The sequence below is a fragment of the Phaethon lepturus genome, unplaced genomic scaffold (genome assembly GCF_000687285.1).
Source record: "Phaethon lepturus isolate BGI_N335 unplaced genomic scaffold, ASM68728v1 scaffold211, whole genome shotgun sequence".
NCBI classification, from domain to species: Eukaryota; Metazoa; Chordata; class Aves; order Phaethontiformes; family Phaethontidae; genus Phaethon; species Phaethon lepturus.
Window position 1 is genome coordinate 26,878 of NW_010518274.1, and position 24,587 is coordinate 51,464.

Here is a 24,587-nt window from a genome sequence, read left to right on the forward strand (position 1 = left end):
TTACAAGATATCCTGAACTCTGAAAGTAACTATATTTTTTCCATAGTTTCACCCTTTTCAAAAAGGAGTTATGTGAGTAACATTTATTTAAATCGTTGATCGGTATCATACATGGACTGTATAATAACTTAAGAGTTACTTAAAAAGTATTAAATGTAAGTATATTAAAACAAAGAGACTAAACTACCAACCTCTTTTCTGTGAAAATTATTCCCTTCTTTTGTTTTCTGATAAATTATCTATCTATACTGCGTTCTTTTTTACCATTTGCTGTTGATTTGATCTAGATCCTGAGATTCAATAATCTGGAATCTTGGTTTTCTGCTTTTAGAAGTGGCTTGAGGAGAACTATGTTCACATTATGATGCCATAATTATGTATTCCTGACATTTGTGCTCCTCTGTAAGAGTATTTAGGTTTTTTCTCAGCACAGCAGAATTACAAATTAGCAGTATGTGAATTGGAGGAAATAAGATCATGAAAAAAATTGACACAAATAGAATATACATAGGAAATTAAATGTACACAGTGGATACACTTATTCCACAAAAATACAGACTTATTAGGACTCAGTTTTGCACACCATTAAGGGTTCCTACAGTCCAAGAAGAAATTTTGTGTCTCCTCTCCCTTAGTGCCCACTGATAATAAAAACTATTCTTCTGCAAGGTTGTTCCCCTGTTACAGACAGAGTTTGCTACTGAAGGGTCACTGTCTTGCTACAGGCACTAACTGTAGCAGTGGGTAAATATGTAAAAATCTGTAATTTTGGCATAGTGCTCCAATCAGAGTGCTATTGATGTCATCTCAGGCTTGTGAACATTCATCATGGACAACCTCTTTGTCTTTTACTTTTTATTTCCTTTTCTGTCTTTCCCCTTGTCTTCTTTTTCTGATTTGTCATCTTCATATTTTTCTTTTTCTGGTTTTGTTACACTATCATAAGAAGGCGGAGATGTGGTGGATGCAGACATATCCATTTTCTCTGGAGGTGAGTTTTCACTTAGCTTATCAATAACCATATCTTTTTTGATAAGCAGATCAACCCCATCTTTCTGATACATAAATGAAAGTTTCTTTACTGTCTGCCTTAAAAGATAACGTCTATAAGCACGCTGAATGATAGTAGCAGACAATTCCTCCTGTTTTCGTTTTAATGTGGTTGTAATTGGTTCATAGGAGACTTTAGAAGGATTGGCTGCCATAAAACGATCTTCCATCTGTATTCTGAGGGCATCCATCTCATCACTTTCCCCCAAAACACGCTTTGTGAAAGCAAACAAGATGTCAAGGCAGTGAATTCTGTCACCGCTTACCATGGGTAGATCCATTGCAATAAGTTGAATTGTGTTTGGTTTGGGTATATTAAGAGGAGGATCCAGAGAAGCTGCAAAATCTGACAATTTGCTATATTCTATGAATTGTGTTGCATCTGGATCATATTTTTCCCAAACCTCATAGAACATCTCAAAGTCATCCTCACTCAAAGGTTCAGCACTTTCTTCAGTAGCAACACTGAAGTTCTCCAAAATCACAGCAATGTACATGTTCACCACTACCAGAAATGATATGATAATGTAGCTGACAAAGAAGAAAATCCCAACGGAAGGGTTGCCACAGTCGCCTTTCACAGAGCTCCCTGGATGAGCTTTGTTTGGGTCACAGTCTGGCTCCCCACTGTTAAGAATTGGGGCTAGCAAACCATCCCAGCCAGCAGACGTGGTAATCTGAAACAGGCAGATCATGCTGTTGCCAAACGTTTCAAAGTTGAACATGTCATCTATACCAGCTTCCCTCTTAACATAGGCAAAGTTGGACATGCCAAATATCGCATAGATAAACATGACCAGGAAGAGCAGCAGCCCAATATTGAACAGAGCAGGAAGAGACATCATCAGAGCAAAAAGCAGAGTGCGGATTCCCTTAGCGCCTTTAATGAGACGCAGGATTCGACCAATTCTGGCAAGTCGTACAACTCTGAATAGTGTGGGGGACACAAAATACTTTTCAATCACTTCAGCTAGAAACATACCTGTGAGACAAAAATAAAGTTAAAAGGGTAACATTTTATCACAGATTACATTTTCCACAACAAAGTACAAATAAAGAACAACTCTATCTGTGGAATTAGTGGAAATTATAATTGGAGATAAAATTTATCTGCTATGGGTAATTTTAGCTTTTTTTTTTCCACAGCACTCTTAGAAAGAAAAACAACAAAGTATTGACATTGATATAGAATTATTAAGAAAGCTACTATTCTAAAGCATTCTTTTCATTTCCTAAATAATCAGGAGAAATTAAAATTACGTATTTCCGCTAACCTGCAAAACTTGATACAGCATTTAATACATGTCTTACTACATTTCATTTTGAATATGAGAATTTCTTACCTACTATTGAAAGAATAACCACCACAAAGTCAAAAATATTCCAGCCAATGGTGAAGTAATAATAACGGAGCGAGAACAGTTTGAGGACACATTCTCCAGTGAAAAGGACAACAAAGACCAAGTTAATCCAGTATAAAATATTTTGCATCAGTTCGCCCTGGTCATCTGTTTCTATCATCATAGTGACCATGTTAAGACAGATGAGAACCATAATGGTGATGTCAAATGCTTGCTTTGTTACAATATCAAACACCAGACCTTGCAATTTGTTCTGAGGGGAGAAAAAAGAAAAGGTGATAGTACCTTGTACATAATGAATGTCCTTTTCCACCCTCCCATCTCCTTCTTTCTCCCCCAAAACATACAACCAAGCAAAAGGCTGAAAAATCTAAGAAAACCATTGTCCAGTAATGTCTTTATTTGCCACCTCTAAGGTTTCCCCTCAAAACCCAACAGGCTTCTATTTCTTCATATTCTTTGATTTTCTACTTCCTCAGGCATAATAAATGTGAGAGATTTTTTTTCCTGCAGAACAGAAATATGCACATTTCAATTCAGAATGAAGGGTTAACTCGAATTAGGCCTACACCATTTTAGAGAGAAGGGAGAAATTTTTTTATAGTTGATGTACTGCTGCAATCTCTTCCCAAATGTACTGCTGCAATCTCTTCCCAAATGTGGACAATACAAGAATAGCACACATTCTTACTGCTGGTCTAGGTATAGGTTTTTGCGGCTTCTTGGATCCCAGCTTCTTCATTGCATTGTAGTATTTCTTTTGTTCTTCTGTCATGAAAATGTCTTGACCTCCAAGGTAAAATCATAAAAATAGAACTGATTAAAGCCAAGACTTTAAATCCATTAATTCACAGCATTGCAGAACATGGTTTTTATGAACCATAATTCAGTCTTATACATTGTTACCAAAACCAAAATATAGTAATTATATCAAAGATTGTTAAAATATCTGACAAGTCTTGATGGAAAAATACGACAAATTAAGGAACAAAGAAAAACACCAGAATTTCTATTTATTATTTAAAATTACATAACTTATTAATTCAAATAAATAAGTACAAAAAACCTTTCTAAAAATATACATTCCATAGATACTTATAAATCTAACATCATAAACTCCACACTGTAAATCAATCAGAAATAAAAAAGCTTCAAAGGTAGAAAGAGTCACTGAGAACCGATATACTTTCGGGAAAACAAACTAGGAAAAAGAAATTATTGATGTTAATTTTCAGGGTGCATGCTTTATCATTTGAGTGATAAAACCATCAGTTCAGCTGTTTTTTTGCCACAATAATACTACCACTGTGTATATAAGGCTTGATCATACCCCTGCATTGTACAGAAATCATCACAAGCATGGGCTTACTCTGGGGTTACATGCCTGAATAAGAGGACAACAGGCTGAGTAAAAGGATATCTAGACTGCTATGTATAATACAGATATGTAAACACTTGTCAGAAATATAATTTATGTTGACAAATAATTTTGTTTTTTCTTTTGTGCATTTGTTTGTAAGTACATTCCAGGTATGCATGATGCCAAATCAGTGGCATTTGGAAATGAATTTCAGAGTCACAGGTCATTCTGTCTTTGTCACACTGACTTTGTCAAATGCAGTATTATTTTATTGAGACAGTAATGATGAATCTAGATGAATATGTGTCTGAGTCCTTCAGCTGTGGCTACATACAGACATGAAGATTTAGAAGTCAAAAGATCTTGTTTAGCATGCTCCCCTCATAAGCTAAATATTCAAGTAAAATTTAGTTCTTAGAGACTAAGGGTTTTGGAAGAAAAACAAGAAATTGCTGATTGTGGTGGAAATGTGATGTGACTCAGTCAGAAGATTTTACACAGTGGGAAATAATAATAATAATAAAAAAATGCTATAAAGGAACTGGCATTGAACTAGGGATTTCTTCTGCTGCCTCATTAATGTAATGGCTACCGAGAGTGAACAAGTCATCATTGCCTCAGTGTGCTGTCCATAGGGAGAATAGTGGTCTGAAGATAAGATACATCTTATATGCCTTTGAGGACCGTAATGGTTAGGAATTTGACAGCTAGTGGAACATTCTTTTCCCCATGGGAACTAATGTAATGAAAGTAGGATGCACACAGGGACCAAAGAAATGCACACAGTTTAACTGAACAGGGACAGTATATTGCAACATGAGGTCTTTCCCATTCATATCCCAACAACATTGCCCAAAATGGAGACATCTCAGTGACACGAAGGCAGAACAAAGAAAAGTACTACTGGGTAGCCATGATCTGCACATTTCTATGAGTACAGGTGCATTTATAAATTGAAAAGACAAACGACTAATGCTTGCTAATTTGTTACATGAAACTGAAGAATAGCATGTAGATAGATTTTTTCCCCAGACTAATTGTCATTCTTTGCGATATCTGCAGACTTTCTTGGTGACAGTTACAACAGCTACAAATGTACAAGGTGTGTATAACACACTGCCAGAAAAAGCCCTTTGGCAGGAACCCTTCTCTGCCTTCTGAGTCATAATGACTACAGTAGACAGTGTCTGCCAAGTGAACTTAATAGAATTTATAATCACCTCATAAGGTCACCTTGTTACATACAGACTTCCAAAAATGCCAATAGTGTGTATATAACCTTAGTCTTCCTCTCCAAGGATAAGAAACTGAACCACCTTCCTCTTAAGTACTGGAAGCCCCTGATCTTTATTCCTAGGGAGATGCAAACATCTTGGAGGATGAAGATGTCATCAGGTTTGGAACCACAAACTCATCCTTTCTATTATGTGGGTCTGCAGATAAGAGACTCAGAGGATCTGAAGAAGCAACATGTTGAAGCTGCTCAAGTGGAAAGATGTACTGGAAGTTTCCACTGCAGTAAGTCTAGCAATATCTTTTTTCAGTACAATTAATCAAACTTGACAAACCATCTAGAATCACAAATGAAGAAATTATGTACTGCCTTGCTATTACTTTGCTCACTTAAAAAAAAAAAAATTAAAAAAAAATAAATCAACATACCAGTATGATTCTACCCCAAAAGTATACAGAAAAATAAGACTATTGTAGACCTTAGACAGCATTTATAGTTTAAACAGCAAGCAGAATTTAATTTGCCATCATAGTCTGCATTTTGATCTATTTAAAAGCTCTTGGTGTTCTTAACACAATCTTGTGTTCATTTGAATAATAGAAACAATTTAAGTTGAGAAGAAAAACTACACATTTTCAAACATTTTCTTTCTCTTGGAAATTCACTACTAACTCATGATACAGCTTCCCAATGCTCTCTAATCTTACAAGACGGAGCAGTAGTTCCAGCATTCAGCTTGTCTGTATTAGTCTCCATTAGTGAGAAGGCTTTTGCAGTACTGCTATACGTTATCTCTTTATCAATTTTGATATTTGTAATTTTGCATATTCTTTTCTTCCCTGTCATCTATTTGCTGGAATTAAGTCATCTGCATTTTCACATAGCTTTGTCACAGCACTGTAAAGGTAAGCGAAAAACAACACATAATTTTCTGATGTACAATATATTATTGGGCTGTACAGGGATGTGGAGAACACTCAGACACTCAGTGTAAGTTTAAATTACTTCAAATGCCTTAAAAAGCAAAGAGTATTATTTCATTATTTTGAATAGAATAAAAGGAAATCTTAACAGCTGATTTCTTTTTTCTTTCTCTTACTAGGAGAAATTTCAGACACTTATATTCATCCTTGCATACATTTGCTAAATGCTCAATAACAATGAAGTGTTGTGAAAATGAAAGATGTGATACTTATCTTCTTTTTTTGTTGGTTGAAGTTGTCTATGATGACACCAATGAATAAGTTCAAGGTGAAGAACGATCCAAAGATGATAAAGGCAACAAAGTAAATATACATGTACAGGTTGTACTCATACTTAGGCTGTTTCTCTGTCTATGTAACATAGAAAAACAACTGTTATTTGTGATGTATTGCTAAGACAAATTACAGAATACCAATCAGAAACAGAAGTTGCATCCATCTGGACAGCAACTCCTTGACAAGGGGGGAAAAACAGCTGTTTTGGAATATACGCTACACTTCCCTTATCTTTGTACTTGAAAATATTTAAGAGACATGTCTGTAATTGCATACACACAGAGCTGCCATTAGTCCCCTTTCTGTCTGCTAGGCCTCTCTACATGAGATTTGATGTTTCATGTAATTCCTACTACATTTGACAGAAGTGTGCAAATCTCAAAAGCAATTCAGTTCCTAGGGGCTTTATGAAAATCATGAGCTGGATAAAGGAGTGATGCAAACAAATACCAGGGTTAACAGAAAACCAGGCAAAATTCAGCCATTTTATTTTTTGAGATCACCAGTTTCTGCAGCTCTGGATTAGCTATTGCAGGTGATGTCACCTGAGTATTTGTGTTATTTTTGGAGACACAGGAAACACTTGTTTCCTCACCTGTACAATCTCAGTGACATAAATTAATAGGAAATGAGATTTCATTCGTTTTGTTATTTACAGATAATTTATTGAAGTAGTAATACTTTATGCAGATGTACTGCTATAATTTTTTTTACCTATTAAAAGTATATGCACTTTATAGTGCACAGATTTATATAGAAAATTTATCAAGATTTTTTATTTTTATTCTTTATATTTTACATTATTCCCACTGCCATTCAAGAAGCATTACACCCATTTTACATGTTTTCACTCAGTAAATTTTATATTGCACTCACTTCTGTAGAGTCAACCGCAGCATACATGATGTCCATCCATCCTTTAAACGTTGCCTAAAAACAAGGTTTGTTAATATTTTCTATCAAAGCTCCAATTCTGTAAACATTCCAAATAGAACACTGTCTTCTTCAATGTATTTGCACACACAAAAATAAAGAGGACTACTAAAAGTTTGGTAAGACACGACTGAAGTATTCAGAGGAAGTAATTTACTGTGAAATACTTCTCCCTAATATTTAAACATGGAATAAATTCCAATCTTCATGCAAATTCATATAAACTCTATGTGGGATGAGTTTCAATCAATATCTGAGCATAACAGACAGACAGCAATTTATGACAAGGCTCTCACTTCTAACTTTCCAACTACCAAAAACCTGGAGGAAGACTTAAAAAAATCAGCCTTCCTGGGTTGGCATTTTTCGGACAGAATATGCAAATAGCCCTAGAAGAAACTCCAGAAGATAAGTAGTCCCAAGAAATCTTAAGAAAATAATAGAATCATAGTATGGTTTGGCTTGGAATGGATCTTTAGATATTCTCTAGTCCAAACCCTCTGCCACAAGCAGGGACATCTTTCACCACATGACACACTTCCAATGACGGGGCATCCACAACTTCTCTGGGCAACCTGTTCCAGTGTCTCACCACCTTATCATTAAAAAAATCCCAACCCACTTACTTAAATACAACCTAAATCTACACACTTTCAGTTTAAAACTGTTGTCCCTTCTCCTGTCACCACAGGCCTTGGGAAAAAATTTCCCTCCGTCTTTCTTATAAGCTCCCTTTATATATTGAAAGGCTGCAATAAGGTCCCTCTGGAGCCTTCTCTTCTCCAGGCTGAAAATCTCCAATTCTCTTAGCCTTTCTTCATAGGAGAATTGTTCTAGCCCTCTGGTCTTTTTCTTGGCCCTCCTCTGGACCCACTGTAAGAGGTTCATGTCTTTCTTGTGCTGGTGGGGTCTCTTGAGAGTGGAGTAGATGGGGAGAATCACCTTCATCATTCTGTTGGCCACACTTCTTGTTATGCAGCCCAGGTTATGATTGGCTTCTGGGCTGCAAGTGCACATTGCTAGCTCATGTCCAGTTTTTTGTTCACCAGTATCCCCAAGTCCTTCTCGGCAGGGCTACTCTCAATCCATTAATCCTCCAGTCTGTACTAATACTGGGGATTGCCCCGACCAAGTGCAGGACCTTGTACGTGGCCTTGTTGAACTTCATGAGGTTCACATGGGCCCACTCCTCAAGTCTGCTGGAGTCCCTCAGGATGGCATCCTGTCCCTCAGGCGTATGTACAGCACAACATAGGTTGGTGTCATAAAGGCTGCAATAAGGTCCCTCTGGAGCCTTCTCTTCTCCAGGCTGAAAATCTCCAATTCTCTTAGCCTTTCTTCATAGGAGAATTGTTCTAGCCCTCTGGTCTTTTTCTTGGCCCTCCTCTGGACCCACTGTAAGAGGTTCATGTCTTTCTTGTGCTGGTGGGGTCTCTTGAGAGTGGAGTAGATGGGGAGAATCACCTTCATCATTCTGTTGGCCACACTTCTTGTTATGCAGCCCAGGTTATGATTGGCTTCTGGGCTGCAAGTGCACATTGCTAGCTCATGTCCAGTTTTTTGTTCACCAGTATCCCCAAGTCCTTCTCGGCAGGGCTACTCTCAATCCATTAATCCTCCAGTCTGTACTAATACTGGGGATTGCCCCGATCAAGTGCAGGACCTTGTACGTGGCCTTGTTGAACTTCATGAGGTTCACATGGGCCCACTCCTCAAGTCTGCTGGAGTCCCTCAGGATGGCATCCTGTCCCTCAGGCGTATGTACAGCACAACATAGGTTGGTGTCATTGGCAAACTAACAGTGCACTCAATCCCACTATCTATCTCATTGATGAAGATATTAAATAGTATTGGTCCCACTGCAGACCTTTGAGAGACACCACTTGTTGCTGGTTTCCACTTGGACATTAAGCTGCTGACTGTAAATCTTTGGACACAGCCATCCAGCCAATTCCTTACCCATCTAGTAGGCCTCCCATCAAACCTCCTCCTGCTGGCTATGATACTAAGTAAAAACAAGGTATGAACGGTATGCTTACTGGAAACATTACATAGCTGAACCATTCTATGTAAGACATGTTACAAAAGCTAAAAGCTGGCCTCTACACTGGTAATCTATGCAATTGCCTAGTGCTATTTAGCAATAGCTACTGTTACTCCCTGGAGCAATCAGATGGTAGCCTGCTAGCACAACACTAACTACTAAATGCTACCAGTTGGAGATTTTTTAAAGACAGAATACTTGCCAAGTGCTTACGAGCACAAATATTTTCCCAGAAGCAGTTTGTCAAGCAAACCCAATTAGGAATATATGTTTCTGTCCTATTGGCTCCCATTTACAGATGCTGCCTTTAAAAAAGGCTTGTGCTTAGAAATCTAGCACTAGTAAATTCTGCAACTGCTCATCTAGAGTTTAAAAACAAGGTAAAAACTATCTCAAAAAACCCCACTTGACAGTAATAGACAATGACTGGAGCGGGACTGGGAAGAATAATAAAAAGGGAAAAAGGTGAAAGGAAAAGGGGAATTTAAAAACTTTTTCTAAATCAAGTCAGCACTCTTCTTGCTTGAAGATCAGATAAGCCCTAGAATGTATCTATTATCTAAGTCAACATGCCTTATCAGATCAAACAAATAAAAGAAAATTAATCCTAGCTGCCTTTTTTTTTTTTTTCTAGATACTGTATTTCTGTAGAACTTGAAAAGGTACTAGTGGCTGGGTGCAAAGGAACTTTATATCCATCTTGTAGATATGAGATATTTGATATTCCTTCCTCCTCTTCCAAAATGGCCATAGAATGTATCAGATTTTTACCATAAGTTATATCATTTAGCTTCACAGAACACAATTATAAAATCAAATCCCATATCCATTCATGTATTGTAAAATAACACTGAAAATTATGGAATTAAATGTTACTGATAAAAGAATTAAAGCTGGAAAATTAATTTATCAAAATTTATACACTTACTACTTGAAGCAGCGAAAGATAACCAGCTCCAACATTATCAAAGTTTACTTTCACATTTTTCCACCGAACATCCACAGCAGTGATCGTAAGATTTTCACACGCAATTACATCACTGACTTCCTCTGCTGGGAATTTCTCACCAGTTGTAGTGTTAACACAGTGATAGAACTTGCCAGCAAACAAATTTACACCCATGATGCTGAAAATTAGCCAGAATGTAAGACAAACCAGAAGTACATTCATAATGGATGGGATTGCTCCAGTAAGAGCATTCACAACCACCTAGTAAATAAACACAGAAAATAAAACTTTTTAAAGACAATATGTAGAGAAAAAAAAAGATTACTTTTTCCCCAAACATAGCAAAAGATACAATGTAAAACATTAAAATACATTGAAGTAACGCCAATAGAAAAGGAATAACACATGTAATACAACCAAATACAACCATGCTACTGCTGGCTTTGAAAACAGACATGCAGTTCAGTGTTCCGCTGTGATTTTATAATTAGGCATATTTTTATGGATTTGTTTTACGCACCATGTCTTTTTTTCTTACCCTCATGCCTTCAAAGCGTGACAAAGCTCTTAGAGGTCTCAAAGCTCTTAACGTTCGGAGTGATTTAATTGCACCGAGTTCTGAGAAACCAAGGGCATGAGCTACTAAGCTAACCAAGGAGACCTAGAGGAAACAAAATAAAACAACTTAATTTCTTTTTTTTTTTTCCCTCTCTTTTTTTTTTTTTTAATAGCCTCACAATACAAATGTAATGCCTCGAGAAAGAAAACTTTGATCTGGATATCAGAAAAAAGTTCACTCGGACCCTAAGCTTCTAGCAAGAACAAATAAAAAAGAAAAAAAGATTTTAAAAATTAATAGAACATTGCATGTAATTTTCAGAACAGTTTAAATAAACAGAAACCTTAATCTCCAGAATTTTCATCACAGAGTGCTAGTTAGAAGAACACACATTATACCTGTGCAAAATGAAGGGCAATTTGGATAAAAAGAATTTGAATAAAAGTTATTTTCCCAATAAACTCAGCCAAAGCCTGAAATGTACTGAAAACCTAATTCCATTGTATATGACATGTTACAATACTAAACAGTGTTCTACTACAGATGCATTATTATAGTAATGATAACATGTGAGCCAGCAGCATTACGCTTCTGCTAATTTGCACTTAGACTAATTCACATAATAGCAAATATATTAATAACTAGTAATTCTTATTGCCTGCAAACAATGACATGGTATATAAATGATAGAAGTGGAATATACTCAGTCAGAGAGAACTGACACGTGTGACTCCTAACTGTATGACAGACGAAAAGAAATACCAATGTTAATACAACTACCTCAAAGCAATGCACTCAAATGCATAGAACAGTAAACAGCACTTTCCTGGGAAGTGGAGTTACAACAGAGTTAATAATTTAATTGTGAGCTATGACTTCTTGTCCCTTCAGGCTACTGCAATCTGCATATTTTAAAACTGCAATGTATTTGGTAAATCACACTAACTAGATAAAAAAAAATTAAATCAAAGAAGTCAACACCTGTGCAATATATGAAATACAAGTCAGTGATCACTACAATGCCTTATCATGGATAACTATATACCTGTATTTATGAAGTAATCCGTCTAAAACTTTAGATAATTCATCTGCTGAAGTAATTGTAATTAGGCCACGTAGTTCAAGAGAAGAAAATTTCATTAAAAAGAAGAAAAAAGAGAACTAGGAAAAGATCCAGAAAAAGAACACATTCAATGGGTGGAACGACCTTCATTTATGCCACCAATCTGATTTCCTATACAAACTCAACTATAATACTCAGTTTCAGAAGACTGTTCCTTCTTTTAATTCAAATGCTAGACAAACATTTAGCATAGAAAGCATTAATCCATATGAATTCATGAAGACCTTAAGATCATTATGCCTTACTTTTTTAATTCTAGAGAAGATATAGAGAAAATCTGTTTTAAGTATTCCTGTCAGATAACCATATTCTCTTAGATAATGCATTATTATATTTGCATATTTGCATTGCAAGAAATCGTCTTCTTGAAAGATGAGCACATGTCTACTTAATGATGCTGTAATTTTCTCTTTCTTTGGAAACTAAAATACAATTTAACATACTTTTTTTTTTGAAGGAGAGAAAGGAGAGGTAAGATAGTTCATCTCATCACATGGTGCTGATGGAAATTAAAGCTTAATTTTTCTGGTACCGTCTGTGGATGTGTGTGCATGTGCATGTAAGCACTTTTTTTTTTTAAAATAAATAATTTCCTCCGCTTCCTTATGTATGATTGTGGTTTGGACAACTCCTGATACCAGCTCTGAACTTTCTTCCACATATAAAAGCACCAACTGTAACATTTCTGTGATGTAAAATTAGAAAATAATACTATATACATTCACCAATACATTAAATTCAAAAGCTGTATTGTAACAAAGGGAAATGTAAAAAAACCACACTGCAATGATACATGTGAGACAGAATCCATCCTCAGTTTCATTTCAAATTTCTGTTCTTGTAACTAAGGGCATTTGCAGAAAAGCACAATGTTAATGTAAGGTGGAAACTTCTTTCTTTGGATTTGTTAAACTGCTTGTGTTTTGGACAATTCATGTGCCTTGGGATTTATTTCCTCTTTTATCGTTATTACTCTTGTGGAAGAGAGGGCTGAATCCACAAGAATTTTTGAAACCTTCAGTACAGCTGGATTACCAGCTCAAAAGCTGATTCTCTTGCTGTTTTCTGGTGAGAGTCAATGACTTCTGTCCTCACTGAGTCTTCCACTCCAGATGGTTGTCTCCCATTGCATTTACATATGAGAAAGCCTTATGCAGATTTCTTTCCTCTAAGGGTAGTTCAAGCAAGCTGTCAAATGCTACACAATCCCATGTCTGTTCCTTTTCTTTATACCCTTTGAACTTGCACATGGAAGGCTGAGCAAAACCAGCATTTGTCTTGTTTTGGGGCTAATTATCCTTTTCTGGAAACACTGTGAACATCACAATGGGTAAGAATTTCTGTTTGTTTGTTATAAGTTCTTTCCCAAACAGGAGACAGCTGGAGAGTTTAGACCAATAGGTACAGAACAGTTTGCCTAAAAGAATCCTGTAAAATGTTGCCTCACTGTGAAACATTTAATTAGACTGGTACTGGTACAGTAAATGGGGAATTCTGCGTCCCTGCCCCATAACTGATGCTAAAAAGAGGAGCATAGTTAAATGGGGAAGACATTCACATAAGGTGAGACAAGACATTCTCACAAGAGGTGAGAAACACTACTTATGCCTTTCCCTTCAAAAAAGTACTTAAAAAAGAGCATTAGATAGGTTTCAATTCTTTTGGTAGGGGACAAAATTTCTGTCCTAGATTCCAGATTCCATCTGCTCAATAGAGTTTTCCCTTGTCCATTTGTTGAATTTCCACTCAAATGTCTATGCAAAACGAAAGAACTCTTTTATAAGAACATATCATGCAATGTCTTTAATTTCTTTGGAATGCAATTTCAACACTACTTTTTTCATAATTGTTGAAAAACATTCTGTCACCTAAAACCTGGGGTTTTTTTCTGTTATAAGAGTTCAGAATTCAGAGATGCAACAAGAGGCATTCTCTACGATTGGAGACGGAGCCAAACAAAACCAAAGTAATTTCAGCTTCCAAAAAAGATTCTTTAGGAAGTCACGTGTCAATGAGAAGTGTAAGAGTTGCACAGAACTTAGCCTTGCAGCCTAGTACACAGTAAGCACTATAACAATCAACATGAAGATTGTGAATGAATGATTCCCAGCTTTTTATATTGATCCATAGACCACCGCTTTTCATTTTCCTTGATCCTTCTCTTTACTCCAGTTGTTGCCTCCTTGCCCTCACCCCTCTTCTTTTGCTGTCTTCTTGACTTCCTGATACCATTCACCCTGCAGTTCTTTGCCAGTGACTAATTAAGTCCAGGATGACAGGACTTTAAACTGGACTCAAAGAGGGAGGAGGATAATATCAGGCTTACCCACAACAAGCTGTGGGATGACACACCAAGTTTAGAGGACAGGGTTCTAGGGAGGCCCCTCAACCTGTTGCACCAGAGAAAGGCCTCAAACAAACTAAAAGGTGTTCCTCTACGAAGGTGACACAGCCAGCAGCCCAGCTGAAATGCCTCTACACCAACGCACACAGCATGGTCAACAAACAGGAGGAGTTGGAAGCCACCATGCTGCTAGAAAGCTATGACCTGGTTGCCATTACTGAAAATTGGTGGGATGAATCCCACAACTGGAGTGTTGCTATCAATAGCTACAGGCTGTCCAGAAGGGACAGGCAAGGAAGGAAGGGTGGAGGTGTTGCCCTCTACATCAAAAAACGGATAAACTGTCAAGACCTGTCTCTCTCAAGAACAGGTCTAAAGCTTATGGGTAACAAGTGACCGAGGCAACAAAGGGAACCTTGTGGTTGGTGTCTACTACAGGTCACCCGACCAAGGGAAGTCTATTGATGAATACTTACTCCAGCTACAGAAGGCATCACGCTCACAGGCTCTCCTCCTGCTGGGGGACTTCAACAACCCTGAAATCTGCTGGAAAAGTAGCACGGTGAGCTGTACGCAACCCAGAAGACTCCTGGAGTTCATGAAGGATAACTTCCTATGCCAAGTAATAGACAGCCCTACCAGAGAGGATGTGATGCTGGACCTGTTGGTCACCAACGCAAGTGAGCTAATTGGTGATGTCAAGATTGGAGGCAGCCTGGGCTGCAGTGATCATGCACTGGTGGAGCTCACAGTCCTGAGGAATATGGGGCAGGTGAAGAGTAAAGTCAGCACCCTGAATTTTAGGAAAGCAAACTTCCAGCTCTTCAAGGAGTTAGTCAATAGGACCCCCTGGGAAATTGCCCTCAGGGACAAGGGAGCAGAACAGAGCTGGCATATCTTTAAGGACACTTTTCATAGAGCACAATGGCTCTTGATCCCCAGGTGTAAGAAATCGGAAAGGAAGGCAAGAGACTGGCATGGATGAGTCAAGACCTGCTGGTTAAACAAAAGGGCAAGAAGGAAATGCACAGGTATCCCGGCATGAGTACAGTGACGCTGCCCGGTTGTGTAGGGATGGGGTCAGGAAAGCCAAGGCGCTGCTGGAGCTGAACTTGGCAAGGGATGCAAACAATAACAAGAAGGGCTTCTACAGGTATGTCATACAGAAAAGGAAGGCCAAAGAAAGTGTACCCCCCTGATGAGCAAGACTGGCAAACCGGTAACAACAGATGAGGAGAAGGCTGAGGTACTCAATGACTTCTTTGCCTCAGTCTTCACTGACAGTCTCTCTTCCCACACCTCTTGAGGGGAATGACTGCAAGATCGGGACTGGAGGAGCAAAGTCCCTCCCACTATAAGAGGAGATCAGGTTTGTGAATACCCGAGGAACCTGAACATTCACGAGTCTATGGGACCTGATGAGATGCATCCCAGAGTCCTGAGGGAATCGGCTGATGTAGTTGCCAAGCCACTCTCCATGATATTTGAAAAGTCCTGGCGGTCACATGAAGTCACTGGAGACTGGAAAAAGGGTAACGTTGCCCCCAGTTTTAATAAAGGTAGCAAGGAGGACCCTGGGAACTACCGACCCATCAGCCATACCTCTGTGCCTGGGAAGATCACGGAACAGTTCCTCCTAGAAGCTATGCAAAGGCACATGGAGGATAGGGAGGTCATTCGAGACAGCCAGCATGGCTTCACCAAGGGCAAATCCTGCCTGCCCAAACTAGTGGCCTTCTATGACAGAGTGACCACATCAGCAGACAAGAGAAGGGCTATGGATGTCATCTATCTGGACTTCTGTAAGGTCTTTGACATGGTTCCACCGCAACATCCTTCTCTCTAAATTGAAGAGAGATGGATTTGATGGGTGGACTGTTGGATGAATGAAGAATTGGTTGGATGGTCACATCCAGAGGGTAGTGGTCAATGGCTCAGTGTCCAGATGGAGGTCGGTGAACAAGTGGTGTCCCTCAGAGGTCATGTATTGGGACAAGTACTCTACGATATCTTCATCAGTGACATAAGACAGTGGGATCAAGTGCACCCTCAGCAAGTTTGCAGATGACACCAAGCTGAGTGGTGCAGTTGACACGCCTGAGGGACAGGATGCCATTCAGAGGGACCTGGACAACCTCGAGGAATGGGCCCATGTGTACCTCATGAGGTTCAACAAGGCCAAGTGCCACAGGCCCCTATACCTGGGTCAGGGCAACCCCCAGTATCAATACAGGCTAAGCATAAAGGGACCAAGAGCAACCCTGCCGAGCAGGACTTGGGGGTACTGGTGGATGAAAACCTGGACATGAGCTGGCAATGTGTGCTTGCAGCCCAGAAGGCCAACCGTATCCTGGGCTGTATCCAAAGCAGCGTGGCCAGCAGGTCGAGGGAGGTGATTCTGCCCCTCTACTGAGAGCAGTAGAGACCCCACCTGGAGTCTTGCATCCAGCTCTGGAGCCCTCAGCACAGGAAAGACATGGACCTGTTGGAGAGGGTGCAGAAGAGGGCCACAAAAATGATTCGAGGGATGGAACTCCTCTCCTGTGAGGACAGTCTGAGAGGGTTGGGGTTGTTCAGCCTGGAGAAGAGAAGGCTCCAGGGAACACCTTATTGCAGCCTTCCAGTACTTAAAGGGGGCTTACAAGAAAGATGGGGACAGACTTTTTAGCAGGGCCTATAGCAATAGGAAAAGGTGTAACGGTTTTAAACTAAAAGAGGGAAGATTTAGACTAGATCTAAGGAAGACACTTTTCACAATGAGTGTGGTGAAACACTGGCACAGGTTGCCCAGAGAGGTGGTGGATGCCCCATCCCTGGCAACATTCAAGGTCAGGTCGGACGGGGCTCTGAGCAACCTGGTCTAGTTGAAGATGTCCCTACTCATTGCACGGGGGTTGGACTAGATGACCTTTAAAGGTCCCTTCCAACCCAAAGATTCTATGATAATCAACAAACAAACATTCAAGGATGAGCTGTCCTACCCCAACCCCATGTGCACACTTAAATATCCCTTTCCTTTCCGTGTTTGCTTCCTCCTTGTTTCCTGTCATCAAATCCAGAAGACTGAATTCCAATCAGCTGATCGTCCTCATTCACTGGTTGGGACCCAGTGCAGTAAAATACAGACAGAACACAGAGAGTCAATGATAGCATAAACATTAAGGCAGATTTAGTTACTCACTAAATAATTAGAATGGAATCTTATTCACCGGTATGTCGTTTTCTGTTCTTTTAAACCCAATTTATATTCTTGATTCTGTGTGTATATATATCAGATTGGAGTTACATAGAAGGACCTGCCTAAACAACAGAAATAGGCTACTTAGTAAGTATAGTACCTACATCAACAATCAGGAAGTCCAGCCAGCACCAAGCATTAGTGAAATATGTCTGAAAACCATAAGCCACCCATTTTAGCACCATTTCCAGAATAAACACGTAAGTGAAGATTTTGTCAGCATATTCCAGTATGATTTTTATAGTCTTGTGCTGTTCAATATATATATCTTCAAAAGCCTGTGAAGAATGGATTGTATATGTCAGATATTTGTAAGTCTTTGCAAACTACAAATTAAGCAAAAAGAACTGAATTAAAAATAGCAAAGTAAAATCACTTTCAGCTTTAGATGTTTTACCTTGAAAAGCCTGCATGAGCAGAGATTACAATTGCATTCTTTCTGAGTTTTAGATTTTATTGTTGCCTGATAATGGAGTTACAATATAATGAATGCAGTTGCCAAAAATGTATTTAGAAATTTCAGTAATAGTCAACACAGAATTACAATTTCTCACCCTATAAAGCCCAGTCAGATTCAGTCAGAAGGCAGTCTCCCAATTGTAATAAATTCAACTAACAAAAGAGAATTATGAGCTACAGTGACCAATTATTATGTTGCTGCTGATCTTTGCTGAATTCCAATATTGGGTGTTGGTGGCAAGATTTTGGTAGTGGGAGGCTGCAGGGATGGCCATGGTGAGAAGAGGCCAGGGGCTGCCCTGTGCTGGTTCCACAAGGGACCCACCACAGAAAGCAGCTGAGCCCATCAGTGAAGCTAGTGCTGCCTCCAGGAAAACATATTTAAGAAAGGGCAAAACACAAATCATCTGCAGTATGGAAAACTACCCTGCAAACAGCAAGGTCAGAGAAGAATGAAGGGACATGGTGCTTCAGGTGCCAGAGCAAAGATAATGACAGTATATACCAAATCCTAGGTCAATCAACAACCAAAGAGAACCTAATGATTAGTAGCTGTGTGAAGGACTAAAAGTCACTAAGAATAGTATAAAGGAATTCAAGGATTCCTATGTCACAGTTTAGAAATACTGAAATTAAAACTAAAGCAAAAAATTCACTGAGAACATGATTAGTTCAGTATCTGTACTGCTTTTGGGGACAATTTTAATTTAAAGTAGAATAAGTGTTCCAGGTATTACATTGAATTAATTTTGTATGATTTTTACAATTTCTTAAACAAGACTTTTAGTGTAATCCTTTTTATAAGCACCCTCACACACACATATCACCTTGTATTCATCAAAAATTCATCTGCAGAATGTTATTTGAGGGCAGAATTTTAATGACTTATTTTATATGCACTACCAAAAATATTCTAGGAATTTAGTTCTAAGCTCTCTTTTAATCCAACTGTGTATTTTTTTCCTAATGAACACAGATGTGTTGTAACACTATCTCTGATAAAACATTTTTATAGGTACCACTTCAATGCATGCAAGCTCTACTTACCAGAGCACCACTGCTGAGAAGAATCATGAATACAATGAATGTTTCAAACCAGTTGTGTTCTACTATCTTGTAGCAAGTTTTTCGAAGGTTCCACCAGATTCTTCCTTTTGTGCTTTCCATGCTGACTTTACAGCATTTAAACTTCCGTATACAACCTAATAATACAAACAATGACAATTTGTTATGCGGTAGTAATTCCATTATCCTGAAAAAGCAAAGTCACTCTTAACTAGCTCCTGTTTCATGAGGTAGTCAGCACTTGAAATTACTGCATGCTACTGAAAGCATCCTCACCTTCTCAGTTTGATACTTTGGATGTAGGAAGACTTGCGTGTGCACAATTTTTCTACAATGATGATGCTACATCAAGCTTAGAATCAAAATAATAATATTTTTTTAAATTATTTTTCATTTATATACAGATGATCAAAGAACATATGAGAATTGTCAGGGAATAGAAACAAAGAGCATAAACACATAGCAACTTTCACATGACCTAGTTCTAGAGTACAGCGGCTTCTTTTAAAAGTACTTTTGTCTCTCAGATAAGGTTCAAAGAAATCACACAGATCTAAACACCATTGATTTTATTATACTGCAGAATCACCTCTATGTTCAAGGGCTGACTAAGGATACCTGTTTCATGACATAAACAACCGATTTAACTGGAGATTGTGAGAGCTTTTCCACATGGTACAGATTTGTGGCAAGCATCCACAGAATTCTGCCTCACCTTGGGGAGGTCCCTACCTTATCATGGGGCCTCAAGGCACAGTTTTCAGTGAACCTCAGTATCTGCCTAGCTAGTATTAGTCCCCTTACTTCTTTAAAAACGATTAATCACATAGAAACATAACCAAGTTTAAATGATTTTAATGGGTCCCAAAGGCAGTATTTTAGTTTTCCTGTGAGTGTCGTTAAGTTCATGTGTTACAAGTAAGTTACACTGTACTTCATCAGCTCAGATAAAACAGCTACCACTGTGAAGAGCATGATTTACCTTACCTTCAACTATTCAAAATGCCTACATTATGGGAAAATTAATCTTATGCCCAAGGATTGATAGACATCACATAATATAAGGATAAGGAATAACTGTATTATAATGTGAAACTATTTGAGAAGTGTACTTTTTTAAAAACAAGACTGATATCTTCAATATAGCTCCACATTCCAAAACAATTTTTTTTTAAAGATGAGTGAAATAATATTTCAAAGGACACGAGTCAAAGATTCTTCATAACAGTAAATCAAAAAACATGAATAGGATAGGAGAGGTAATCCTGGAATATATTTTGTTTTGAATTATTTTAATCATGACTTAAAAGGAAAGTAAAATCTGTAATATCACAAAAATGGGAAATACATTCCTATACAGTAAATTTCAGTAGGCCTCTAAAGCATTCTGCACACCATCCCCCATTAATGGTGTAATGTCAAAATAACAACCTTATTTTTTGAGTGAAAGTTTCCAGGATCTGAATCATCCACTGGATTGCTTTCTAGCACTACAAAGGGACCATGGGTAATCACAAAATTCTGGTTTAAATTTCTCAGCAGAGTGAACCTGGTGTAGGGTTTGGTCTTGCAGATTTCACTACTGTGAATGTTATTTAAATCACCAGGACTACTGATTACTGGGAATCAGTTTACAGAATTGTGCCTAGTGTTTATTTAAAATTATAATAAATGATCACATACACACATATTTAACTTAGCATCACACAAATGGCTCCATGGACTACATTACAAGTATCTACAACAGGCAAAACCAATATCATACGACTTGACAAACTAGGATCTGGGATGGCTGTAGCAAATAGCTTCCTTGAACTGCCAATGCTTGTAAACAACCAAAATGTAATTGCTAACCCCAAATTTCATTTCAATACCTTCTGTAAAACATACCTTCTGTAAAGCATGCCTGTAGCTCCGATGCTTTTTCTGGTTCAGTTTCAGCTTTTTCTTCTCCAAAGAGAGCTAAATTAACTGTACTTCCTTCAGAAGAGCTGGAAAAATTTAGCTTCTGAAAGTAAAATTCAGTAGCAGTCATACTTCACTATTATTTACATTTTTAGAACTGTAATTAATCATGCAACACTGTGTGCAAATAATAATAAAAACAATATTTGTCACCAGAAATACACACAAACATTCACATATAGCAGTCAATGCTGTTGAAATGTGCATTTCTACCTAGAGATTGCAAGGCATATCATGTAATCTTTCACTGAATTTCAGAATTTCTGGTCTAAATATAGTACAGTCTTACCATTCATCAAAGTTTACTACTACCAAGTAGATTTTCTGATACATTTTCTATTTATTTTGTTTTCTACTATTATTTTCTTATTATAATTTATCTTGCTACATTTTAAACCAATATGAGTTATACTGTATGCTTTAAGACGATGTACGTTGGCAGCTACTTTCAGTAAAGCAGTCTCTCCTCAATGTGAAGACAGTAAATCCTGGCAGCAAAAAAACTTTAAATTGTGAACTGTCAGAGTAAACTGTCCAAGGGAGAAAATACAGCAGATTAAGGACTGATTTTAATCAGTGTTCAATATTGATAATATAAAGAAAATTAATTATCAGTTCTATTTTCACTGTCATCTTAAACATCAGTAGGATGCAAGCTAACCATTTCTGGCATATATGACAATTTAAAATAAAATTTGGTTACCTTTCATTACAGATAATTTAGTTATTTTAAGATCATTCTTATAAACTAGATTGGAAAATGCTAAAGTGAAATCAGGATTAACATGAAACCTTGTTTCAGATGTGAATTTGAACATTACCGTCAACACATTCATAAAACAAATTATGCCTGCCCTATCTTAAGCCATAAGTATCACTACCATATGAACATCTTTTATGTTTTTTCATATATACTGGTAAGTTTCAAAGAGGAAGAAGTATGATAAATACATTTCAACTGGCATTAATTTGCATTCTTTTTGCCAATGCACATATGTATTACATTGTGCATTCTGAAACTACCCATTACTCTGGTACACATATCTGTACAGTTAACACCCAGAAAGGAAGGACTCTGTTTTGTTTTGTTTTAATAATTAGTATTACACAAGTCACATTAGTATGAAAAAAAAGTACTAATAAAAGAATAGGTCTTAATTTATTTTTTATTTTGTAATCTGCATGTGTGTTGCAAAAATCCATAGTCTGGAGATTTTAAAGATTTGGTGTCCTGTACACTTAATCTGAGTATGAGTACCAAAATAAGTCAAAGTAGTTTTGGTCACAGCATTCTCTGACATTTTACAATGTTATTATCAATAAGTATATAACAGCAGTAATGAGTTCATACAACCAAATGTCTGTTGGGAATGATGTAAGCACACTTTGTAAAAGAGGCTTGGTTTTGTAGAATTATCACTATTTTCACTAATTTAGCTAGACTTGCATGATTAAGAGACACTTAGGATATAAAAGCAGACAACTTTCAGGCACTATCCAATCAAGCTATAGTTACACCTCAATTGCAAAATGTGAAAGAACAAAATTATTTTAGGTATTAAACAATTTTTTTTTGCTATGTTTGTGAAAGAAGACAGAGACAATTTAATAAGAAAAAGTAACCCAGTGTTCTGCATTAACTTTTATTAAAAATGATCCAGTAATATTGCCTAATTTGCTGCTACTTTAGAAAATTATTATCTGGAATAGAACTCACAAATTACTCATATTTAATGTAAACACCTCTTTCTATTTTTAGCGGCATTAATTTAAAAATACCAATATTCACAGCAAGCATCTTTTCCTAGCACTAATTCTACTGAACCCATCATTTTATTAATATGCTGCTTTCATCATTCCATGACATAGCATATATATTGCAAAATGCTGCAGCAGTGGTGGGTAAAGTGAAAGAATGAATTGAATTATAAATCAAAATACTAATTTTAAAAACATATATTTTTTAAGAGTAAGGAAGCTTTTTGTCATATTGCTAATAAAAATTAAAACCAACATGAAGTACCCTGGGTCATTTGAACTGTAAGCTACTTAGTACACTGTTTGAGCAAATGGCATGAATTCAACTGAAAGAATACATATTTTTATGAATTAACAACATTGAAAGATGAACAACCATAAACAGAAAGGAAACAAAAAAATCAGTTTGTTTAGAACATGAAGTTATAGATCTCATTTAATACACAGTAGAAGAATCAGAGATTAGAGAATTTTAGTTAAGAAAGGCAATTTTCTTCACTCAAATTAGAAATCGAATTAGAGGCTCAATGAGCTATTTTGGTACAAAGGACAGTTAGCCTTGTTCCCTCTTTCTTCTAAGGACAGTGTAGGATACAATCCTGTGCTTGAAGAGTTACAGATTCAATTAAACATCGTTTCTCTTTTTCGTGTGGGGTGCTCATATTTTTCATTAAGATGAAGGTATCAAACAACAAAAAACAGCAGTCAGCAAAAAGCAATACACATAGCAGAGTTTCCTGTACTAATTAAAACTTAAGTTAGTTGCTATGTACAAAGTTTGCAAAGATTGAACTGATTTCATTAATCACTCCAGGAACAGGACTTTTAGGAACAACAGAAATGTTCATCCTTCACCTTCCAGGGCATTTAGCTGCTGTTCAAAGTTTACAAAACTAAGGTAAGAAGACCTCACTGTATATACACTGAGAACAGGACTGAATGGGTCAACTCATCTGCTCAGAAGTTGATTAGCTGCCCTGATGATTGCAAATCAGCAGCTAAACCACTTTTGTTAGAGAAGATTCCATCAATATAATACCTTTTTTCTTCTTCACTGTTGGCAGTGAAAAGCTATTCAGATTTTGAATACATTATTTTTTTCAATACAAACATCTACTGTACTGTTATAAGGTCAAAATTTGGAGGTCATGATCTTTCTCTTTTCCTGAAGGAGTCAAGGTATGATGGCACAAATATTGCAAGAATAATGTTACTACTACAAATTGTCCTGCTAAAGGACAATCCACTTAGGATTGCTTCAGGTAATTAGTAGAGTCAATCTTTAGTGAGCATTATCTTAAAAATAACAAATGAAAGTGTACACAAAATAGCAGATAATGACTATAAAGAAAACTTCATAATAAGAACTAACAATAAGTAGGCCACTTATTATTCACATGGTGCCAACCCACTGTGCATTCAATTTATAAGGCGTTCACATTTGATATTCAAATAAGTAAAGGAAAAATCTGATGTTTCCCAACCTCCAAAACAAAGAACAAACATACTAGCAATATAGCTGTTAATATGAGGAAGAAGAGGGAAACATTGTCTTGTGTAATTAAAAAAAAAACTAAACCCACAGGAAGACTGTGCTGCATGTTCTCATCTTCTCATTTACTAAGAAACTCTCTCCTTCTCTCTTTTCTTTTTAATTTAAGTAGACTGGGTCTCTTTTTGCTGGAGAAGTAAGTAAAGAACTGCAGTAAAATGTGAAAGATGATTGTTGGTAACAGTGCTTTGGAGAGTATGTTCAGGAACCCCTTAGAAAAGGGGATCCAAAAATATTACTACCTAGAAATGCAACAGAAAACCTTAGCACACCTCTGTTATGCCGCTTATATTCCGTCAACTGAATATTTACCTGCTTAATCAGATCTATTTTC

At 37.3% G+C, this 24,587-nt stretch overlaps 1 protein-coding gene across 7 annotated transcripts in view; it reads right to left on the reverse strand.

The window, feature by feature from the left end:
- Positions 1-848: 848 nt before the first annotated feature.
- Positions 849-24,587, reverse strand: part of LOC104628147 (sodium channel protein type 2 subunit alpha-like) — a 51,907-nt gene continuing 28,168 nt past the window's right edge. For 5 of the 7 annotated variants that reach the window (XM_010296645.1, XM_010296643.1, XM_010296646.1 and 2 more), the window contains exons 17-26: positions 20,869-20,986; positions 18,961-19,115; positions 17,559-17,732; positions 10,729-10,851; positions 10,170-10,451; positions 7,137-7,194; positions 6,202-6,335; positions 3,103-3,207; positions 2,394-2,664; positions 849-2,032 (exon numbers count right to left, since the gene is read on the reverse strand). In XM_010296645.1, the coding sequence (XP_010294947.1) occupies positions 849-2,032; positions 2,394-2,664; positions 3,103-3,207; positions 6,202-6,335; positions 7,137-7,194; positions 10,170-10,451; positions 10,729-10,851; positions 17,559-17,732; positions 18,961-19,115; positions 20,869-20,986 (2,604 nt within the window). Of the gene's footprint in view, positions 2,033-2,393; positions 2,665-3,102; positions 3,208-6,201; positions 6,340-7,136; positions 7,195-10,169; positions 10,452-10,728; positions 10,852-17,558; positions 17,733-18,960; positions 19,116-20,868; positions 20,987-24,587 lie in introns of all 7 variants that reach the window. The other 2 variants (XM_010296641.1, XM_010296642.1) reach the window with 1 other exon arrangement.